The sequence below is a fragment of the Atractosteus spatula genome, chromosome 13 (assembly GCF_055471065.1).
Source record: "Atractosteus spatula isolate fAtrSpa1 chromosome 13, fAtrSpa1.hap1, whole genome shotgun sequence".
NCBI classification, from domain to species: Eukaryota; Metazoa; Chordata; class Actinopteri; order Semionotiformes; family Lepisosteidae; genus Atractosteus; species Atractosteus spatula.
Window position 1 is genome coordinate 15,570,116 of NC_142718.1, and position 22,936 is coordinate 15,593,051.

A 22,936-nucleotide genomic window follows, 5' to 3' on the forward strand; every position below is an offset into this window, starting at 1 on the left:
TGCGTTTCTTTTTTCCATCAGTATATACAGTATACCACAGACCCATACTGAGATGAAGGAATACAAAAAGCAACGTGAAAGTAACATTTACCTATAAAAAATAGTAAAAGAATTTGAACCAATTTAGAATTTTGGCAAAAAGGTATTGTGTCTGAAAAAAGTGTGAGGTTGATTTTAAATGAATGCAAACATTTCTGTTATTCACTCCATATGGCGGTGTAGGCAGATCAATGTAGATCAGTACTGTATATTAAAATGACTACATTTAACCAAACCTTTGCTTAAAAGAAAGTGTTAAACTGCAATAGTGACCATGAAAGAATGAAATGAATACAATGTACTGTTTGTAATAACGTTTATGAAGAGGAATAATTACAAATATTTGATGAAAACTTTGATTTCTAATTCTGTTGATGGGAATATGTGATTGGAACTTTGTATTCATAGATAATGACAGGTAGTAGTAGTAATAATAATAATAATAAACTGCATTTATTATTTTATATAGCCGCTTTCATACATTAAAATGCATCTCAAAGTGTTTTACAGAGCAATCATAAAATGATGATAAAAATATAATAATTCTAACAGTAAAAAATATATGAGTACACATATAAATAACGACAATATTACTAGCAAAAGGATATACAAAAAAATAGTAATAACAAGGAATTGAAGTAAAATAGTAATTATACAAAATAAAAAGGTCAATATAAAATATTGTAAATATTGTAAAATAAAATATGTAAAATAAAAAATACAATTATAATTAAAAAAACAACCAGCAATAAGACAAATATTTTCTAAAAGCTAAATTAAAAAAGTGTATGAGCTGCTTCTTATAACTGCTCAGTGAAGTTGCCTGTTGAATATGTAGTGGTAGTATAATGATACCAAAACAGGTATGATATGATCTCTCATCCTAGTTCCTTTTAGTACCCTGACTGCAGCGTTGTGAACAAGCCTGTTGTTGTTTTAGATAGTGCAGTAAAAAGTGAATTACAAAAATCTAATCGAGAGAAAACAAAAGCATGCGTCAACTTTATAGCAACTTGCAGACTAAGGTAAAGTCTAACTCATGCAATATTTCTCAGGTGAAAGAAAGCAGTCTTAGTGACATTGTCAATGTGATGTTTAAAACTCAACTTCAAATCAAGAATAACACCTAGGTTTCTCATTACAGGCTTAATCTGTGGAGCCAGGTTTTCTAATTTACTTTATATTTTTTTCCTCTATTAATAATTGTTGCCAACAATAAGAATTTATATTTTGTCTTCAAGTTTTTGGAAAATATTATTCATCCAATTTACAATACTGGTATACAGTTTATCAAGGAATTTAGAGCAGTGGTGTTATCTGGCTCTACAGATAGGTATAGCTGTGTATCATCTGCATAACTATGGAAGTTGAAAAGTATGCTCATTAATAATTTGAACAAGTAGCAACTTGCTCTTATATTTAAAAGTGTCATCCTACATTTTGTTCTTTAAAACAAGAATGTTTCATTGCGTTCTGATGCTTTAAAAGGATATTAATCAAACTACTTACTTTGGCTTTAAAGTGTGACATTCTCTTTTTGAATTTTCTACTAAAAATTACTGGTTGAATATAGTTAACACTAATGTGGCTGTTGTGCATTACATTTTCAAGTATACGTTCTTTAGTGTAGTCATGTAGTTTATTGTCATTTAGTATATTGTCTATTAATTTGGATGTTCCATGCTGGCTAAGATGCAGGACATCTCTCCTGAAAAGAGCTGACCTACCCTGGAACAATTCCATTATCAATAAAATCCATGTTCTTTGCAAGGCACCATGTTTTAAGCCAGTTGTTAGGGGGACTGAGATGACTGAATGCCTCGATGCCACAATGATAAATGGGAAGTGGTCCAAAGATGATCATCCTGAGGGTAGAGCGCTTAAGCTTATGGTATAATTCTAAAGTGTTTCTTTAGAATTTCTGAGTATCTTTGTTGAATATCATTTCTGCCTGCGTGAATTATCATAGTTTTAGCATAGCACTGTTCGATAATAATAATTGTTTACACTTATATAGCGCTTTTCTGGACACTCCACTCAAAGCGCTTTACAGGTAATGGGGACTCCATCACTAATGTGCAGCATCCACCTAGATGATGCGACGGCAGTCATAGTGCGCCAGAACGCTCACCACACATCAGCTATTAGTGGAGACGAGAACAGAGTAATGAAGCCAATTCATAGATGGGGATTATTAGGAGGCCATGATTGGTAAGGGCCAATGGGAAATTTGGGAGATTACGCTTGGAGTCTGACTTCCATTCAGTCAGGCATCAATCAGTCATCAGTCAATTAGTTTCCTTGGCACTCTGGCCAAGAAACTTGGAAACAGTGAACATTAAAATCCTTAAGACTACACAGATCTATCACAGCATCCAGGTTTCGCACAATGGAGTCTCCAAAGCTAATTACCTATCCTGAGGATGGCAGCAAGGACAAAGATGAAGGGAGCTGAGGACTTTGAAGTGATTGTTGTTTTGGAAATCAGGGTTTGGTGGAGGGGGAGACCATTGCCAGTCCCTTCAGCACTGGCACTCCCAGACCCTGTGGATGGTCGTCAGGGGGAATTGATGTAGCCCACAGTGTAGATGTAACCATGGCACTGGATTCCCTGTGCAGTTCATGACCACTGAGCCCAAATGGGCCAGGACAGGCCGCACCAGCTGTGCAGAAAAGATCACAAGCCATCTACAGGTATGCTTTTCTCAAGCTGGTTTCTGATTGCTGTTCCTGCAACTCATGGAACTCTTTTTCTATAGTCCTTACCTCTATTTTGATGGTCACAAGTTCAGCTTCAACGTCAATGTCCCGCTCACTGCCATTTTCTATGTTGTACATAAATACCTGTTGTTGATCCACTGTGTTGTCATCAAATACTATTCAGATACCTTTAATGCTGTCTTGTCTAATATTGCCTGTTGTTCTGCTGTTTTTGTCTCTGTTTAAGGTTTCCTTTCAGCTGCGTACTTATACAGCTGGGTAGTTTAGTGGAGCAAAGTAGCTTGCTCAAGGGGGGTAGAAGAGCAATGCCTTATCCTGGATTTGTGTCCAAAATCTTTGCAAGCTACAAGTATAGAGGTCCAAGACTACTCAACACAGCTGCCACAAAAATAATATGATTGAAACGTATTTGATTATATCACAAATTGTAAAGATAATAAGTGTAAAGCAAAGAAGGGACTCTACAACTGAAATAGGTGGCAAAGGTGAATACTATTACTTATCTTTCTCAACTCGGCAGTTACGAGAAAGGCTTAAACATTTGTGACCCAGGTAGTCTGGGCTGCTCAACCTCAGTCTCATCTAGTAACTGTAAACTGGCCAGGTTTTTTCTACAACCAGGATTCAATGTTTTTAAAACAATGGCTTCATCAATGTGGATTAGAGCAACAGCTACAGAGAAAAAATATGGCCCACTCTAGAAACTAACTGAGATGTTAAAATGTATTGTCCATTTTGGACTCCCTTGTAAATTTGTAATGTATTTGGGCCAACAACAAAAATGTAGCCAGTACCAGACCCCAGAAACCAGGGGCTTCAGTGAAGGCTTCTCTTCTCATTTTTGGAAGGCAACTTTTCCAAAAATCCAAAGCAGGACAGACAGGTTCTGTCACATCCTTCGCTAATCGGAAGCCTCCTCACAAACAGCCTCATCCCAATTAAGCACCAGGTGGAGGCAATCTCTGCAAACACTGCCGGTCTACCCCTCCATCCAATCCGAACGTCTCACCTGTTAACACACCCTCTACTTCCAGACCTACTTAAGCCTTCTGCTTTTCATGGAACAGCACTCGGTATTGTTAGCTTCCTTGGAACTTTGTGCCTCGTATTACTTCCTCTTGCCTTCTTTGGATACTCGAACCTGGATCTCCCCTTCTGATCTCAACCTCGTCTAACACTTTGGTTTGTCTGCCTCTCTCTCTATTTGGATAACCTTTGGTATCGAACCCAGATTTTGTCCTCGACCACGTCTCGGCCAAACTTTTTGGACTCGTCAAAAAGCTCTCCTGCCTTGGCTCCCCTGCTCCGCATAGGGTTCCGCCAGGTGTGCACTGTCAACTCGGTCTCCCAGTTTCAACACTTTGGCAAGGGATACCCAGGAGCCCTTTGAATCATCCGGGGGAGATGTCTGAAGGGAGCAGTTCACAAAGTGACCCACCCTCTAGTTGCCTTTCATCTTCCAGAACCCAGAGTCAGCATAGCTATGGACTGAGCTCTCAATCAGAGACTGAAAGTGAAGGAATCCTCAGGGTGTCCAGGTTAACGGGGTGTGGCTCTCTTTTCCACAGAATGGATTCCTACTGCACCTGCCTTGGACAAAATGGGCTATAACGGGCAAAATTACCTAGGTTATAAAAAAGATTAGGTTGTGGTATTTCTGACACGAGTTTAAAATGGACTAGACAAAAACACCTGAGAGGCTGACCTAATCCCCAAACTACTGATGAAGATGTGAAAGTCAAGCACATTACACTATTGGTCACATTACACATTACACCAATAGCATCACCTGTCATTTTATACTCAAGCTGTAAAAATTGTAATTTTATCTGCTAAACATGGACAGAAACATACAAAAGAGCAATGTTAAAATTGTTAGGGAAATAAATCTGAACATCAGCATCTGAAAAATTGAAGGTAACATTATATACTGTAGGTATGTTGTAACATTAAATGGTCTGAGAAATTAGCCTTTGTGGAATCAGATTCCTTGCAGATAGAGAGCTAACTGCATTTCACTGCTCTTTTATCACAGTTGATCCTGTACTTAAAACAGACCAGTTGTGTTGTTTTGCCTAATCCCATCCCCATATATTGTCAGCTTTTATTTTTATCTATACTGAAAATAAGATTAAATTAAAACTCCATTGTTTTGTGGTATACATTTTTATGAATTCAAATAGATATAGGCTGTTGAGAAAGATAGACTCCGTTGTATTCTATTGAAATTTTGCAACATCTGCGCTCATAGCAAATAAATGAATGACCAAAAGAATGACCCTTGGCTTGAAAAATGTAGGTTATCTTGATACCAGAAAAGAATTGGAGATAATCATTTAACCGTTCAGTTAATATTGTTTTCAGTTACATTATACTCCCCATTGCATTAATTCTCTTTCTCTCTAACATTGCCCTTATCCTTATTAGTCTATTAGTAGTGAATTAAAAGACTTGGGTATTAACCTATAATGTTATCTGCTTAATATTGTAATGCTCTTTGTTGCCTATTCCAAAATTGTATTGTCATAGGCTAATACCTATTAACACCTAAATAATTCATAGTGTGTGTCTTTGAAAAGTTGGTCTGTTGAATTTACAACAGAATAACTTTTCACAATCCCATTATAGACCCCCATATAACACAAAATCACCATTCCACCAGTGTTGCAGACCGAGTACTGTCCTACATACAGTTATGCAGAAATTCTGGGTCTGATACATATAAAATAGTTGCCGTCTCCTGAGGAGCTATGCAGCTATTCAAACTTGACATATATACTGGACATACGCTTTATTTTTAAATATAATTTATTATTTACTTTCAATTCTTTCATTCAGTACTGGTTTTTCATTAGCATTGTCAGATACTCTATGTCAAAAGTAAGAGCTAATAAAAAGTAAAGGAGAAACTGCATTCTTCAGCATATATGTGGTATACAAACGTAAATTAAGTGAAATAAATGTTTTTTAAAAGTACTGTATACTGTAAAGATAGATTATCAGTGCTTTCTTAAATTAATCTGTTGCTGTCTGAATAGTTCAAATGGTTAAGATGGTTTTAACCAGGTGACAATATGATTGGAGTGACAATGGTACAGGTGATTCTAATAATATGTAATTTAAAATTAACCAGAATTTGCTCAATGCATGTGTAACAACGAGAAATAAGACTAAATACGTTTTTTGTCACCTGTGTATACAAACTTAAACACTGTATATGTAAATAGTACCTCCAGTTTTCAAGGATTTTGGTTTTCGCAAAATGCTCTATCAGTGTTCTATTAAGAGTTATGTGTAAAAGAATCAGTATTCCAGTTGAGATATTAGCTCATGGAATGGGATGGTCCATCCACTTGGTTAAACTCCTTCAACTGTTCTGTGTTATTTCTACTCTGTGAGAAGAGTCAGTTTTTATTTAAACTGGCAAACTGCAAGAAGGAGATGACAACTAAATATATAGTTTTTGAAAATAGTATTTCAGCTATTCTGTATGTAATTTAAGTTCAAAGATCATTGGAAGGTTGGCTCACCCTTCAATTCAATTAAAAATACTTTATTCATCCCCAGGGGGGAAATTTAAGCAGCAAATGGTAAGAAAAAAAAGTATATATTTATAGATAAAAACAGCAAACAGACCCTAGTCTGTCATAAGGCAATCACTTTCAAATGATTGCATAAAAGTAACCATGTGTAGGATTATAGCCAGCAGCCATATTACCCTGCAAGTCACAGTTGGAAACCCACTGAAGCTACAGTAACAGTACCTGGATGGGAGATCCCCTGAAGGAAGAACTAAGGTTGTTGCTGGAAGTGATGTTAATGGGGCCACATCTGTCCCCATGTCCTTACGCCCTAGTATGGTGACAGGGACACTATACTTTAAAAAGGTGTCGCCTTTCGGATAAGATGTAAAACCAAGGTCCTGACTCTCTGTGGTCATTAAAAATCCCCAGGCATTTCTCAAAAAGAGTAGTGTGTTACTTAGGCACCCTGGCCAAATTTTCGATTGGCCTTTACCAATCATGGCCTCCTAATAATCCCCATGTATGAACTGGCTTCATCACTCTGTTCTCCTCCCTACTAATAGCTGATGTGTGCAAAATGGCTGCAGTTACATCATGCAGGTGGGTGCTGCACATTGAAATTGACAAATTACAAATTAAGCACAAAATGGTGAATTTTGCGAGAGTACTGTAAGTCGCCATATCGCAAACTCGCATTCAGTTTCCCACAAATTGTGACGTGATGTGGCCCTTCCTGCTCACTAGTCACCATAATGACTAATGTAATGTGATGTACAAGTGAATAAGTACATGTTGGGTTGCAGACATTACACCACAGAAATGTTACACTGTGATTTGCATGCAGTTAACAATTAAGTTGTATTTGTCAGCAAAACCATCTCAAAATTGAAAACAATAATTCTACTGGATTAAGAGATGCATTTACTTGCCTGCTTCATTACAATTTAATAAGGAAACAACACGTTATTATACCTTTCATTGCTTCATTCTGAATCTCAGAGCATGGTACAGTACCTACCTGGAATTTTGATCTATTTTGTGATATAAATTAGATGTTTTACAAGTAACTGTGTACTTTTAATTCTTTTGAGGTTTGAAATGCACTCATCAATGCTGATTTTTTCCAACTTCAAGATGATAGGGCCAACGGCCATATCACTCTGCAACTCACAACTGCCAACCCACTGAAGCTAAGCAAGTGTGAGCCTGGTCAGTACCTGGATGGGAGACCTCCTGGGAAAAACTAAGGTTGCTGCTGGAAGAGGTGTTAGTAGGGCCAGCAGGAGGCACTCACCCTGTGGTCTATGTGGGTCCTAACGTCCCACATAGTGATGGGGACACTATACCGTAAACAGGTGCCATCCTTCGGATAAGATGTAAAACTGAGGTCCTGACTCTCTGTGGTCATTAAAAATCCCAGGGTGTTTCTCTAAAAGAGAAAGAGAGAGTAGGGGTGTAACCCTGGCTTCCAGGCCAAATTTCCAATTGACCATTACCGATCTTGGCCTCCTAATAATCCCTATCTATGAATTGGCTTCATTACTCTGCTCTCCTCCCCATTGATAGCTGATGTGTGGTGAGCGTTCTGGCACATTATGGCTTTTGTCACATCATCCAGGTTGATGCTGCACATTGGTGGTGGTGGAAGGGAGTCTCCATTACCTGTAAAGCGCTTTGAGTGGAGTGTCTAGAAAAGCGCTATATAAGTGTAAGCAATTATTAAATTTTAATTATTATATAAAAATAGCTTTGCAGTTCCCCTTTAAAGGCTCACCAATGATTTTAGAGCTGAGGTTTTTGTCTTTTTGGCTGTGTAAAGTCAACTACAGAAAACAAAGCTATAATACTTTCAATAAAAGATATAGAATAGAATGTTGAAATAATTATTTTTTGGACTCCAAAGTAACTCAGTTTTCTCAGACCATATAAGTACTGCTGGAAACAGTGCCCAAATATTTGTTACTGTGGACTATACAGTACCAACATACTCCACAGATTGTTGTGGGAATGATATTACTTTGTTTTTTAAAATCAACAATCATTTCTTTTGCTTTTGATACATTCCTCTCTAGGTAAGAAACAGGCACGTATAAGGAGTAAGATATTCAAAAGCTTTTCACTTAGGAGACTTGTATATTTTGTAATCATTAATAAGTTTAATAAGACCTATTACAGTCAATATCCACAGAACAAACCAAATCACACAGAGTTGTCAAGACATGTACCACTGTCATGCATTTGCCATCACAATGTAATTATGTGATATTTTTTAATACAAAACTGCTTTGATTCTGTATTCCTTGTACTATACAATTCAAAATGAACAATAGCTTTAAAACAAATGCATATTTCAAAATGGTGGAATATTGAACCAGTAAAATTCTGTTAACTCAAATATTCATGAATATAAAAGCTTCCTTTCAGATTATAATGTTAAGGCTACGTGTCAGTTATACTTATATTATTTTAGCAGAAGATTTAAATAGTTTCTGAGTCTTCTATCTTTAAAAGGGTACTGGCAGATTTGACTACATACAATAATCCTAACCAGACGAACAATCATGTTCAAGAATGAAAATGACCAGTTCCACCCAAGCATGTTTCAAGGAAAATAAAAATGTATGAAATGCATTAACAAAATCATTGACATTTTACAAAAACAGGTTTTGTTTAAAGTTCCTTCTTAAGATATCAATTCCTGAATTATTTGTCTTGTTCTGTAGCCATCTTCCTACTATTTTCCACATTGTTTACTTTAACCAGATATGTTTGTCTCCTGCATCCTCATTGTATCCCGCTGCATACTTCTTCCCAGGGAGCTGGACATAAAAAGAACAACAACAAAAAAATAATTTGTAAAATAAGCAGTATATAAGAAATCTCAAATTCACATGATCCACTGAACATAGGAAGACAGATTTACATTTACTGTATACGTTAAAGACAGGACAGTGTCAGTATGGATAAACTTAGGTAATCTGCTATGCACACAATTGTTACTATGCATTTTCTACATATATTTATCTATTATTATTTATCATTGTAATTAGGTTGGATCTCAATATTATAACAGAAGCACATTCCAGTGAATCACATATTAATTCAGAAGAATACTTGATCTCCAAGTGTCTTGAGAGTGAAAAAGGTGGCAAAGACCTAACAGAACTTCATAGTTCAACTCATGATTTGCTTGACTGCTTTCAAATGGCATTACAGCCTCCGTAGCTATAGATGGGAGGAGTTCACCTGACCAGATCTTCGATACTGACTAGCCACAGTTAAATTCCTGTCCTCCAGGAATTTCAAAGGAAGTTTAAACATTGCTTTATGGCTCTCTTCCTCAGTCCAATGCCATTGTGGACTTTGGCACAGGTGGAGGATGAGGAGTCTGAATGAATGGTGACTGCGAACACTCATATTACAATGCCAAAGAGGATGTCAACTAATCATTCACCAAGTTATGTGATATCAATACATTTCTACAAAATAATCAAAACTGAAGTTGTGTAACTAACAACAGTGTCTTCATTCAGTGCACCATCTAATGTTACAGGCATAGACAGTCAAATTGCCAAAGCGACTTGCCTATTAAACTTTAATTAAACTCCTAACTAATTTGCCATTTAAAGCTTACTAAGCCTTGATTAATTTTAAGCCCAAGTGGCTCATTTTAAAATACAGTGCAACACTGTAATGTATGGTGTTATAGTTATACAATCATAGCACAGAATTGAATGGTCATTTTGGGGTTATTCTTATAGTCACTGACATGAATGTCTAAATGGATTGTTGACTGAAGACAGGTGTGTTAGTAATGGTTGGATGAGTTAATGATCAGGACACCTATGTAACTATGCTCAGTGAAAGATTAATCACCTAAATCTTAATTAATTAAATTTAAATGAGGTGAGAATGGGTCATCACTAAACAGGAATTCACAAAAAAAACTGGGAAGGAAGATAGGGAGTGTAGCGGCGAGGCTTATTAATAAGAAAGAATTAAGTGTTTCTGAGCTTTCCCAAATTAGGCCTCATCTCTCTCCATCTCTGTGGTGCAGCCACAGAGAAACTATTCATGCAGGCTGATTTAAGGTTTCCTTTGATAAGGTTTCCTAGGACAGCTCCCAAAGGGGGATGCACTTAGCTAAGCCTGGCTATCATGATCAATGGTCATCCATTGGCGCCTATCTGTCTAGGGAGTGCCAGATGGACATCTGGACTGCATTCCTAAGTGTCAGGAGTAAGTGACTCATATCTCACCTTGATCAACCAATCAGGGACTGGTAGGGCCGAGTAACCCACGTGGGACTCTGATGCCCATGGAACTTTCAGCCAATCAACGAGCTGAAGTTCCTCCAGGTAAAAACAGGCAACACAGAGAGCCTGAGAGATTCAGTAAGATTCAGGAGTGGACTTCTGAGACTTTTCTAAAGGGAATTCAAAGGAGAATTCCAGGGCAGGACGGCCCAGGAGCAGAAGGCTCCCAAGGGCAGGACATTCTCGCAGCGCGCCTCATGACCTTCCTGAGACTCAGCCCGGACAACCACGGAACGGCCAGTGTGTCCGAGTGCCAGAACTTTGCTTTGTTCTAAGAGTCTAGAGCGGAGGTTGCCAGAGAGTAACCAGAGGATCCACCCAAGGTTAGCATCAGCAGCAAGCCTCGTGAACAGGTCGGAACTGTGGACAGCTGAATCACTATTCAGAACTAGCGCTTCATCAGGAACGACCCGGTCCTCTTCCTGACCTGCTGGGACCCACAGTAACTTTTCTCCTGTGCACAAACTTTGCTAGTTAAAGCCAACACTAACTAGCCGGTCAGTGAGCATCAGCAGCGCACCGTCGCAAGCCGCACAGCACAGCCTGGCACGGAGCCAGAGAGCGCGGATTGGACAGCAACAAGCCTGCAGCTGATTGTTTGTGCCTGCAGGAGATATGAATCCCCAGAAATTGGATGAGTATTCAACTTCAATGCATTACAGCTCGAGAATTCAATTGTTATCCCAACCAGTTGATATCAATTTAATTCCTAAGAGTTATGTACTTGTTTTGAGTATCTAATGTAGAAGTTATAACTAAGTTCATTTACGAAACGGTCTTAATGAATGATATACTGAACGTATGTCCTCTTGATATGTGTAACTCTTCGTAACTGATTGAATATATACCTTTTGTATTCTGATAACCCTCTCGATAAGATCTGTTAGGTTTATATGCATATTCTATGTATTAATAAATGTATCCTCGTGTATTAGTACCTGTGTGTGTGCGTTGTTTGAGTTATGTCGCATGGTTGGATTCTAAAGCCATCAAAAGAATTAACTTTGTGATTTACTGCTACAATTAATAATTGTCACAGTAAATGCCCAAACCCTACAGAACTGGTGCCTTCAGAGAGCCACTACATTTACATTTTGGCTATGGCAACGTTACAGGAGTTAAGTCAAAAGGAAAACCCAGGGGAAAAATAAGCCCTAAAAGAACTAGGTAATTAAGTGCTGTTAAATGGTAAGAACATTAGAAATAAAATGCAAGAGACAGAAGCCACAAAATTAAGGTATATTAACATAAGGCAATTAAAATAATAATTAAAATGATATAATTGGAATTCATCCATGTATGAATTGCTTTATCCCATACAGGGTTGCAGAGGGCCTGAGCCCATCCTGCTATCCTGGCAAGCAACAGGCAAAAGGCAGGATACACCCTGGACATGACCAGGGCACCAGTCCATCAAAGGGCACGCACATACACAAACACACACAAATTCACACCTCTTTTCCCTCAGCCATAAATGTACCATGCAGTCTTCTGGTACACCTACATAGCCACGGTAAAGGAGAGTGTCCCACTCGCTACATGCTAGGCCGCCTCAAAAAGTACAACGCCCACCCATCTACTGTGCCAGAGCCATTATCCACTAAGTTGCAGTCAATAAACCACTGTTTAACTTTAAGATTCGTGAGAGGTCTGTGCTTGGATTGAGAGCCATCCTTCATGGCATCACAAAAAGTGCAGAGTCTTTATGCATATATTTATAATACATCTGCTAATTGTCAAAACTAATGCAAAATTTTGAGAAACCTGCCTTACATTTTAAATTCTGCTTACATTTTCAACAGCATTACAAAGGGAATTTTAACATAAAATTAGCATAAAGGAAAACAGTGCTAACATGTTGCTGTTAAAACACTTAAAATATAAAATCAGATTATGATTTCTAATGGAGTATCAAATGCACTTTCATTTGTTTTTTTTCTTTCAGAATAATAATCTGAACTGCCATATCAAATTTAAAGATGCAATCTTAATCTAAGCACAAGTCTAAAGAAAAATGCATTTAAATTACCAGTGAAAAGGCAGTTATATTGAACTCTTAAAAATACAATGAAAAATATAAAAGAAAAATACCAAATATATTGTGTTATATATTAAGAGGCTGATTAGCTGGGCTATAGTCAAAAAGCACAGAGCATGATGGGCCACTCTCAGGTCAGCAGCTCCAAGATGGATGCACATTTAAACCTTGTCATAAATCCACTGACACGGCCAGAGTGATCCATCAATGAGAAAAATGTAATATAAGAATGTCTAATACACCTGATGATGTCACAACCGATGAATACCTGTGACAATGTCACTTAAATGTTGCTCCATAAGCAGTTACAATACCCTCCGAGACCCTGGTAACGAATGACATGACTTTGATCAAACCACAGTAGCAAATAAAATTAACCAAACATAAGAAACCAAAAATAACTGCTGGACCAAGAGGCCATATGTAAACCAGAATTCTGCCCAAGACCTCATCAGTGACAAAATAAATTTTGTGATAAGATGACCATTGTAATTTCCCGTCACAGAAATAACAGTTCGACATTTGTTTACACCACAGAATAGCAACGAAAAGTCAGCATAGCCGCTACAACATACTGGTGAGAAGACTGTTTCTCACAATTTAACCTCCCTATCATGAACTCACCACCCGATTCTAAAGTCTTGAGATCTAACTTTTATTGTTCCACTAACCAATCCTTCCCTGTTCTTGCTTTTGGCAGAGCCAGATCTGACAAAGATCTGACATGGATCCAACTATTCCTTTCTGTTGAATTTTTAAAACTTAATCAGAAATGCAACTTAAATTCAAGTATTAAGGTATTATTTCAAACAAGTATATGACTGATACAGATCGATTCATAAAAAAAAATATTTACTAGTATGTGTTATTAGTATCTCCTGTAATTCTTTAGTGACTGATCAACCATTTGTGTATATCGCCACTTTCCATTCCAACTGCCGGGTTTCCGAAGGATGGAGGTTGCACTGTGTTGGTGTACAGCCCACTAAAATAGCCAGTGGTGCAGACAGGCAGACTGACAGGACACAGAAAGGAAAGAAACACAAGAGTGAAAAGAGAATAGTGAAATATTGGCTAGCAGAGCTTCGATAGTCCCTACCAATCAGGAAGAAAAGACAAGGGGCTAGGATACAAAAGTCTGGAAAGACGTGGGCTCGCTGCATCCCAGGCAGGGATGACAAAGGCTGTCAGGACTAAGCACCAGAGACTGCTCATCGAAGTCAGAGAACTTGAGGATTTGGAGTGTTGCTTTCTCGGTTTCGGAGCAGACTGCTATGGTCTTGAGGAAGGGTGTTGCAAATTCCGGAGGACACGCTATCTGCATAGTCTGGGGTGCATTCCAATAGACTGACAGACTGATGGGCTGGACAGGGACGTGCTGGACAGGGAGATCCACAACTGTGCTACACCTGCGAGGCTTCACTGAATGGAGAGGTCTAACCAACAATGGCCGGGCAGGGAACTTCGTCAAAGGCATAGTGCCTGAGAGCTGGTCAATTCTAAGCGCACACCCTTAACAGAGGGTCTCATCCCAAGCCAAGGCCAGGCAAGTCTCCTAAGAAACATTTCCACAAAGGAAGCGCCCGGGTGCGGTTGATATCCAGTTGCCCTGTGGGCCAAACTAGGGGAGATGTCTGTTGAAGACGGGTCATGCTCATGCTCAGGTACTCTCTCAGCTGCTGGAGCCATGGCACAACACAGCCATGGGCAGGGCTCATGGTTAAAGCCGGAGAGCACGGGAGTCCAGGAAAGAAAAGATCCCTGGGGCACTGGAAGGTGGCTGGGAAGTGGAAAGAAAAATTGAAGACAGTGTGACAAAGTGACAAAGGCAACCCTGGAAAGAGGGTGCTAAAAAGAATAAAGTAAGGAAGATCTTTAACATGGTGGACATTGAAGGCTTCCTCAAGAGCCAGGAAGTCAGGAGGGAAGTGGGACCAGCATTCAGGGCGGATTGACAGCACAGGAATCGGACTGCTTTGGTCGAGGGAAGCAAAAAAAGGGGCCAGCAGAGAAAAGTCCAAGATAGAGAAGGCTTGGAGCTGCCACAAAAGGATGAAGACTGATGAGGCAGCACTGCAGGAAGAAGACCAGAGAAGCAGAGGTGCAAGGTGCAGAATAAAGACTGGAACTGAAGTGTGGTGCAAGATGAAGACTGAAGTAACAGTGCTGGAAGACAAAGACTCAAACTGGAGTGCAGTGCTGGGTGAAGACTTCAGGGGCAGTGCTGCAGGGCAAAAACTTGAGGAGCAGCTCTGTGGAGAGACAAAATCTGGCAAAGCCTGTGGATGCTGGACGAAGGATGCTGCCCTTGAACTGAAGTCGCGGAATCGACAGAGACTGGGGGCCAGCAGAGTGTTCCAGGATTCACTGCCGAGTAGTGCTCACTGATCATTTACCAGTGGTGCAGGCTGTATCAGCAGCACTGGCAACTGATGAAGCACCCTGTGGTACTGGACAACAAACGCTGCCCCTGAAGTGAAGTCTAAGGATTGACAGAGTGGGGGCCAGCAGAGAGTGTTCAAAGATTCCAGGGCGGATGAAGTGCCTAGAAACAGCTGCTTAAGATTCAGTCCACAAAAACAGAGGGGACCAGAGAGCATGAGGGCATTACCACCACAGAGTGAGTGTGGCAATAGTGATAACGAAGGCCTGCAACAAAGGTGCCTCGGCATTATATAGTAAAAGGGACAAAAGAAAAACTGGAGTCCTAATTAACTAGGATTAATTAATTAGGATGGATCAGCTCAAAGGGGAAAACCCGAAAAACCTCTTGACCTAGTGAGAATGTTCCGGTTTCCCAGGGCAACTGTGGGCCAAATAATGCCACAGGACATCGGTCATAACAACTGTTTTTCAAAAACCACAACAATCATGGTCTATCAATCTTGCATTCATTCCTACCAGGTCTGCACCCATGTATTACTAAATCAAAACACTGAATACACAAAATGTATACATTGGAAGGTTAGCAATTCAGCAGCTAGTGTGTCTTGCAAAAACTGAGATTGTAACAGAGAGATCAAAGGATGTGGCGATGGCTGAGGACTTAAATGCTGTTTCAACTATATAGACCAGTGGTTCTCAAACTTTTTGGACCAAGTACCACCCCTGATCCAGAACCAAGAACCACCTACAAGTCATCTTCTCATAGGAACCCCAGAAATTCTCAATGACCAACATGAGTGCGCATGCATGCACACACTCACATACACATATAATAAATATTCTAATAGTAAACTTTATTTGATATAGCGCCTTTAAAGGTGGCTTCTCAAAGCGCTTTACAGAAAAAAAACAGGAACAACAAAGATTAATAAACAATAAAAAAGCACCATTTCAGTGAGAGGGGTGAGCCTGTTTAGTCGAGCAAAGCAGATGTTAATTCATTTTTCGAGCCTTGATACAATTCACAACAGAGTCTTAACAGATTTTAAATTGTCAGGCATTTTCTTGATGGCAAAGGTCTCGTGGTGGATGTTGCAATGCATCCATTCATTTCTGGAGCAACCTCTCTAATTTGTGCAACTACACCGCTGTGTCGGCTTGTCATTGCTCTAGCACCGTCTGTACAAACTCAGACGCATTTTATCCAGTTGTGGAAGACCGAGTCAAAAGGCCAGTGACTATGCGCGGGAAAGGTTTTCTGTTCGCACCTAAGACCACTGTCTTAGGTGCAAACTAAAGCCTGTGATTCCTCACACCCATTCAACCAGAGAGAAATGAAACAGAGTGTAGGATGCCAAATGGCATCTTCCTGTCCTGTTTGTTTGACTTTTGACACTGCCCCTTTCCCTGTATGTTCCTTTGATATGTTAGTCTTGCCTACTTTTAATGTATAAAAAGGAAATTATAACTTCAGTACAGGGAGCATGTCTTGAGTGCTAGGGGAAACCCTTTCTCTGTGATATGCTCCCCTTCAGCTGATTGTATTAAAGATCTCTGTTTGACAATCTCCTAACCTGAGTGAAGACTGAGTTTTCTTCGACACAGTCGATGCCATTCTCTTCGATAAATTCATTCAGAAGCTGAAATATGTGCTCTCCTGTAGTTTCTGTTGGTAGCAGCTTACAGAACAGAAAGGCCTCATGGGACGTACCCTCAAACTCGTATCTAACGTAAACAAGCAAATTGGCCAAATTGACTACAGACTCATCTAATTGCAGTGAAAAGCATCTCCTTATCTTAACACGCTCTATCAGCGTACATCCAGATGGGTGCTGCACATTGGTGGTGGTGGATGGAGTCCCCATTACCTGTAAAGCTCTTTGAGTGGAGTGTCCAGAAAAGCGCTATATAAGTGTAAGCAATTATTATTATTAATTATGTTTGATATCATCTGTCATTTCAATAATTCTATGAGTGACTGTCTTTCAGAGGGGGCAGCAGGTCAAGCTGTTTAGCAGCTTTTTCTCCACACATAATACATGTCAGCTCTTTTGCCAACGGTAAATAAGGTTCTTCAAAAATAGTGTGGGGCTTACCTGCTTTAGCAATCCACAAGCTTGCATTTTCCCGTTTCTGTTTCAGGAGTCCGTCTCAGAAGTTAAAAGAAGTTTTTATTTCATGCGAATGGGAGTGAAACACAGAGACGCTCTGTGTATTTTTTTCAAATTAACCTAGAACAGTTCTTAAATATTTTTCTGTTATCTATCACGCTTTCCTATGCTCACAAGATTACCAGCGTTCGTAGCACACATTTCTGTGCTTTTCTGTGCTTACAAGATTGGCGGTGTTCCTAAATCACGCACATTCTCCTACCTATTTGCTGGACATAACTTTTTTTAAATACAATTGGTCACTTACGTTCGTAGCACGCATTCCTAAACTATGGTATAGAATTACATAGTAGCTCCTGTGTCCACTCAAGTATTAGCACACGCTGTATCGTAGTACGAGTGGTACGTGTACTATAGTTTGAGAACCACTGATATAGACAATCTTGAAACACGACTTAAATTTTGAGTGGATGGGAACAAAAACAAGATACTGAATATTCACACACCGAACTACGTTTGCAGAGAAACACACGTTACATTGTGTTATCGGAAACATATAGGTACTCCCCCTTTTACAGAAGGTTACATTACATAAAAATTATAAAGTAATTTGCATAAGTTGGAATGGTTCATTCTTATTTATAACTGCTATGATGATTATTACATTACTGTAATAATAAAATAAAATTACACTACCACAGTATTATTACAGTATACAATACAGCATTCTGCTCTCTTGCAACATGCTGCTGGAACTGTTCTTTAACCTCCTCCTACACACACTCACTTTCTTCCCCCTCTCCCCCTGAAAAAAAGGGAAAAGTAAACTTCTTTTACAGGAAGTAAAAAATGTGGGGTGTTAGAAAATGCTACACCCTCTCTCTGACCAGCACGCACCTATTAATTATGAAATGCAAGAAACCTGTGTGCTTTCAATACTGCAGTTCTGCTACTACATCTCTACTAGCTAACAATCTTTTTAAATAATAAAAGGGATTACCCCTATTTCATTTAATAATTTAATATATGTAATAATAAACTTGCTATTGACATCCCTACAATGCTTTTCACAGCAACACTATTAATGGTTGGTTTTATCTTTCCTTAGTTAGGGGGGTCTTTATCTTGCACTTGGAATTTCATATCAGTTAACTCCCATCCCTGCCATAACGTAAAGGTGCCTATGCATGGAATGTCTTGTGTTACAGAAAGAAATCAGTTAACCCCTTTTTCTCATCTTATATCTTTCTTCAAAACACTGAAAATCAGAAACACTGATCTTAAAGAAATTGATGACTGTATAAGCATAAGTACATAGTGAGCAAAAAATAACCAAAATGTTCAATGTAGTATAATAATGCTGAGTGTATTGCTCGGGGGGAGCCTAGTGATCGCAGACTTTGGGTAGTGCCTGCAGGTTGCAATTGCCAGTAATACAGTAGGGCTGGGCAGTGGTCCAGCTATGGGCAGCAGAAATCTGGTTTGTGTGTGCTGGAGAAAAAACAGAAATTATGTGACCTAGATGACCATATGAATGGCGAGCAATAAAAACAATGTCGCAAAACGTTACATGAATTCATGGATATTGTTTTTAAAATAGTCAATTACTTTAAAAATAATGCCCTGAATTCCAAGTTTTACTATTTATACATGGGAAAAAAAACAGGTAGAGAGTACCTTTGGTAAGCATTGTACAGATATTGAATTTTGCCTTAGGAATAAACAGAAATGTCTTGCCTGGAGTATTTGAGTATGAACTTCTAAATTCACATTATATTTTCAAGATTTAAAACAACATTCCAAACATGTTTGATAAAGTTTGGTTCAAGACAGTAAAAGAATATTTACTTGTCTTTTAGGATAGGAATGTAATTATGTACAGTATACTCTTGATTTACATAACTAATAGGGAAAGGGGTGTCTGGTATTGCGTTAAATGTACCAATTAGATATTTTTTTCTCGCATAAACGTTTTTTTGGGGATCAAAATATGTCAGAAGTAAATCAAGCTTTTGTGGAGGATAAGACTAATAGAATCATTGAGAACCCTCGGTTTCTGTGACTTGAGGACAACTATGGGATCTGTATAAGTCGTCAGCATTTGCACACAGTAATGCCAAAATCATGTCCTTGCTGATCTTATGCCCTAACGTAGACATCTAATGCTTGTATCCTTGGGTATTTTCCAAGAGAACCAAGCCTGAAGAGACCAATCTTGTCTGGTAGTATTTAAAAACTAGGTAATTACAGTCAAACCCAACAGGAAAGATGCAAATACAATAATAAAGAACAATGCTCCTATACCAATATAGCCACCTGACTGTCAACTGTAATTTGCGCTACTGTATTTACACTTTGTTACTGATTAATATTAATAATAAGGTATTATCCCTGGCATAATACTTACCAATTGTCACTACCAATAATAAAGAAACCTAAATGCCACACTGCTTTACTATAATATATTGCAACAGATATTTGCTAATGTATCACATTTTGAAGATTAGTGAAGACACAAATCTTTATACATTATTTCCTTGCTGCATGTGTTCCATAACGACATTAGTTTACTATAGTATTTCATTAAAATTGAATGCTTTTGGAAGCCTTCAAATTCCTTACAGTTTTCTTTTTTTTTGTTTTGTTCTCATGTTGCTTAATAAACATCTTGATGGGGATCATAAGGCTATTAGCAGTGAGCCAGATACCCTCCTCTTATTTGTCACCCCTCTAGTATTTCTAATAACCATAACTGATCTTTTGTTTTCAGAAGCTAACTATATCTCCCTAGAAAGCTCCATTCAGACAGATACCAATTTCTGACAATTTCAAAGAAAAATGGCAACTGGAATTGAATTGATCTTAAATGTAATCTTAGATTAAGTAGAAAAGGAAAAAATGATTAAGATACTGAAAGAAATCGGGTAAAAAAAACAGACTGAATAAATTAAATGAATTTAGGCAGTATCAAAACTTTTTTTTCCTTACCGATCTGTAAGCATAATAGATTTCATCATATTCATGTCCTCCAATGGTCACTTCTGGCAGGTACCTGGGGATGATGGTAAGGTCTGCAACTTTTTGTTTGTCTTCAACCCTTAATGAGAACAGCAGATGATAAAAATAAAGCCGCAATAGCAATAAACAAGTGCCAGCGCCAACATACAATTTTTAACCTTTAGCAGATGCACAAGCCACGGTGATGGTGCTGGCTCTTGATGGACTGGTACGCAAACCAAATGACAAACAAGCAAAGCATAGTTTTAAAATTCCAAAAGCTTGTTCAATGTGGCTTCTTGTGTTTTTATGACTCCTGTTATCGCGCAGCTCTTGTAATGTTGTAGGATTGTGCACAGGTGTCAGAAGATACCTTCCTAAAGGATAACTACGGTCACCAACGAGAACTCCACAATACAATCCTTCCTCAAAATTTGATTTCAGATGACTGCTGTCAAAAATTCAGGCATCATGTGTACTGCCAGCCCATCTTGCTACCACGTTGAGAAATCTCACGTTATAGTAACATACAGATGCAGCCATTCAAAATAAAACCTCATACTGCACGAAATTATCTACAGTTTAGCTTGTTATACCGCAGTACATGATTGGCTAGCCAAAATGACCGACAGGCGGCACTCGTGGTGCATTGGTTGTTAGTGAAACGATTGCTTTTTAATCTCTTATTGAGAGATGCATGTTTAAATCCGCTTAATATTGAATATTAATATGGAATTTTACAACTAAAGGGAAATTTTAGGAGCTGAGCATAAAAAGAAGAGTATAACATGTCTTAAGGTCATAAACTATGTTAATTTAGGAATATAAACATATTATGTAAACTGTATGTGGCTGGTATTGGTAGTTTAAGAAATATACACCAGTATTCCACTTTCTTCATAAACATTTTAAGCATCAAAGTCTTTCATTCGGTTGCATACTGTGGTTATTTTGGAAAAGTTTTTACATGCTCCTTCTGACCATATTAAGTTTATATACTTCATAAAAAGTTATAATGTTTAACCTTTTCTTTGAATACTTTCGATCATTATCACAGTAACAGAAACGCGTTATTTTTTTAGAATTTGATTAATAGGGAATATAATATGGAATCACGTATCTAAAGAAATAATAACAATATAATTGGTAGTACACTTTCTTTGTAAACATCTGCATCAATTCGACTCATTCACCCGCGATTACTTGGAAACTTTTTGCCTGCCCTTTTCAGCTATAGCTTAAATTATCAATATCACAACACGTTCAGTGATTTATTAATAACAACTAATAATTTCAAACTGCTTGTATTTTAAAATTGTATTTCGTTCGGGGTGATTTGTCACTGTTTTCCCAAACTTCAATTTATTAAACGTCTATTTTTGAGACAGGATGTTCCAGACCTCTGTTTAATTTCTGTTTTCCATGTTTTAACCTTTTCTATGAATACTTGTGCTCATTATCACAGTAAAAAACCTCATACCTTTTAGAATCCACTAAATAGGGAATATAATATGGAAATGCTTATCTAAAGAAATTAATAACCATTTAATTTAAGGATCTAAATGTATGTATTTATATAGCTGTTAGTATTATTGTAACCCTCTTTCTTTGTAAACATGTTTTATTTTTAATTTTAATCAATAATTAGTATTAAAATTCACAGTGAAGACCATTTTTTGGTAACTTGGTGATGTGCAAATATTAGTTTATTGCATATAAATGTCCCTTGATGATCCGATGAGTACAAATGCTGTTATACATTTTCATTAATCTATACATACTACACCACAATATCCAAGGGAAAAATATTCTAGGAATTTATAGAAAATTAAAAATGAAATTGCTTAGTTGGATAAGTGTCCACTTAGAGATGCAGCCATTCAAAGTGCACGGTACAGACACGTACCGGAGGTAATTGGCTACGGCGTTGCGCATCATGACGCGCGATGACGCAAAATACCGCGGTATGTGATTGGTTGACCGACAGGGGCACTCGTGGTCCGTTGGTTGGTCGCAGAAAGATTTACAGTAAATGTCTTTAACTGTGCCCGTTTTAGCATTGAATATTTATATGGAATTTTACCACTGAAGGGAAATCTTAGTAGCTGAGCAAAAAAAGAATAGGAGCATACTGTAACGCGTGTGAAGGCCATAAACGATATTAATTTTGGAACTTAAACATACAGTATATGGCTGGTCTCGGTACTTTAAATAAAAAATACACACCAGTATTCCATTTCTCCCTAAACATTTTAAGCTTCGAAGTCTTTAACGTGATACCGGATAAACCGGATAAACTAAGAGGATAAACTGGGATGGGAGGAGGGTTTTGTTTTGCATAAGGGGCGGGATCATGATAATTGGAGGAATTTGAGAGAGTTTCCTGGCTATTTTTGGTTTGTATTACGAATAATTCGTACAAGATATTGAGATTTGTTGTTGTTTTGTTGAGATTTAACTCCGCAAGTCTGAGTTCTTGTGTCCGTCCTATCCGAGCCCGAAAGTATTACAATATGTATCTTTATAGCAGGTGGTGTACAGCTTTTTAGTATAGATTACACTTTTCTAAAATGTATTTAAAAAATAAAAACGATTACAATCTAATCTTCCCACGTTTGTTCCCAAGATCCCAAGAAAAATAAATCTAAACGGGGAGAAAGCTATGCTGAAAGTTTAAGATACTTAGAAGACAAAGATATCAATTTATGTTGCATTTGTCTGATTGTGAATCAAAAAACACATATATTTAAACCCGCGTTTGCGATTTAAATCAAAACGTTTATATTGTAACGCATAGGTGACTAT

At 38.1% G+C, this 22,936-nt stretch overlaps 1 protein-coding gene across 1 annotated transcript in view; it reads right to left on the bottom strand.

Moving 5' to 3' along the window:
- Positions 1 to 8,420: 8,420 nt before the first annotated feature.
- The window catches only part of ndufa10 (NADH:ubiquinone oxidoreductase subunit A10), a 38,290-nt gene continuing 23,774 nt past the window's right edge, over positions 8,421 to 22,936 (bottom strand). Inside the window, exons 9-10 of the mRNA XM_088931280.1 lie at positions 20,123 to 20,231; positions 8,421 to 9,103 (exon numbers count right to left, since the gene is read on the bottom strand). Coding sequence (XP_088787406.1) covers positions 9,035 to 9,103; positions 20,123 to 20,231 — 178 coding nt within the window. The 3' untranslated portion in view covers positions 8,421 to 9,034. The remainder of the gene's footprint in view (positions 9,104 to 20,122; positions 20,232 to 22,936) is intronic.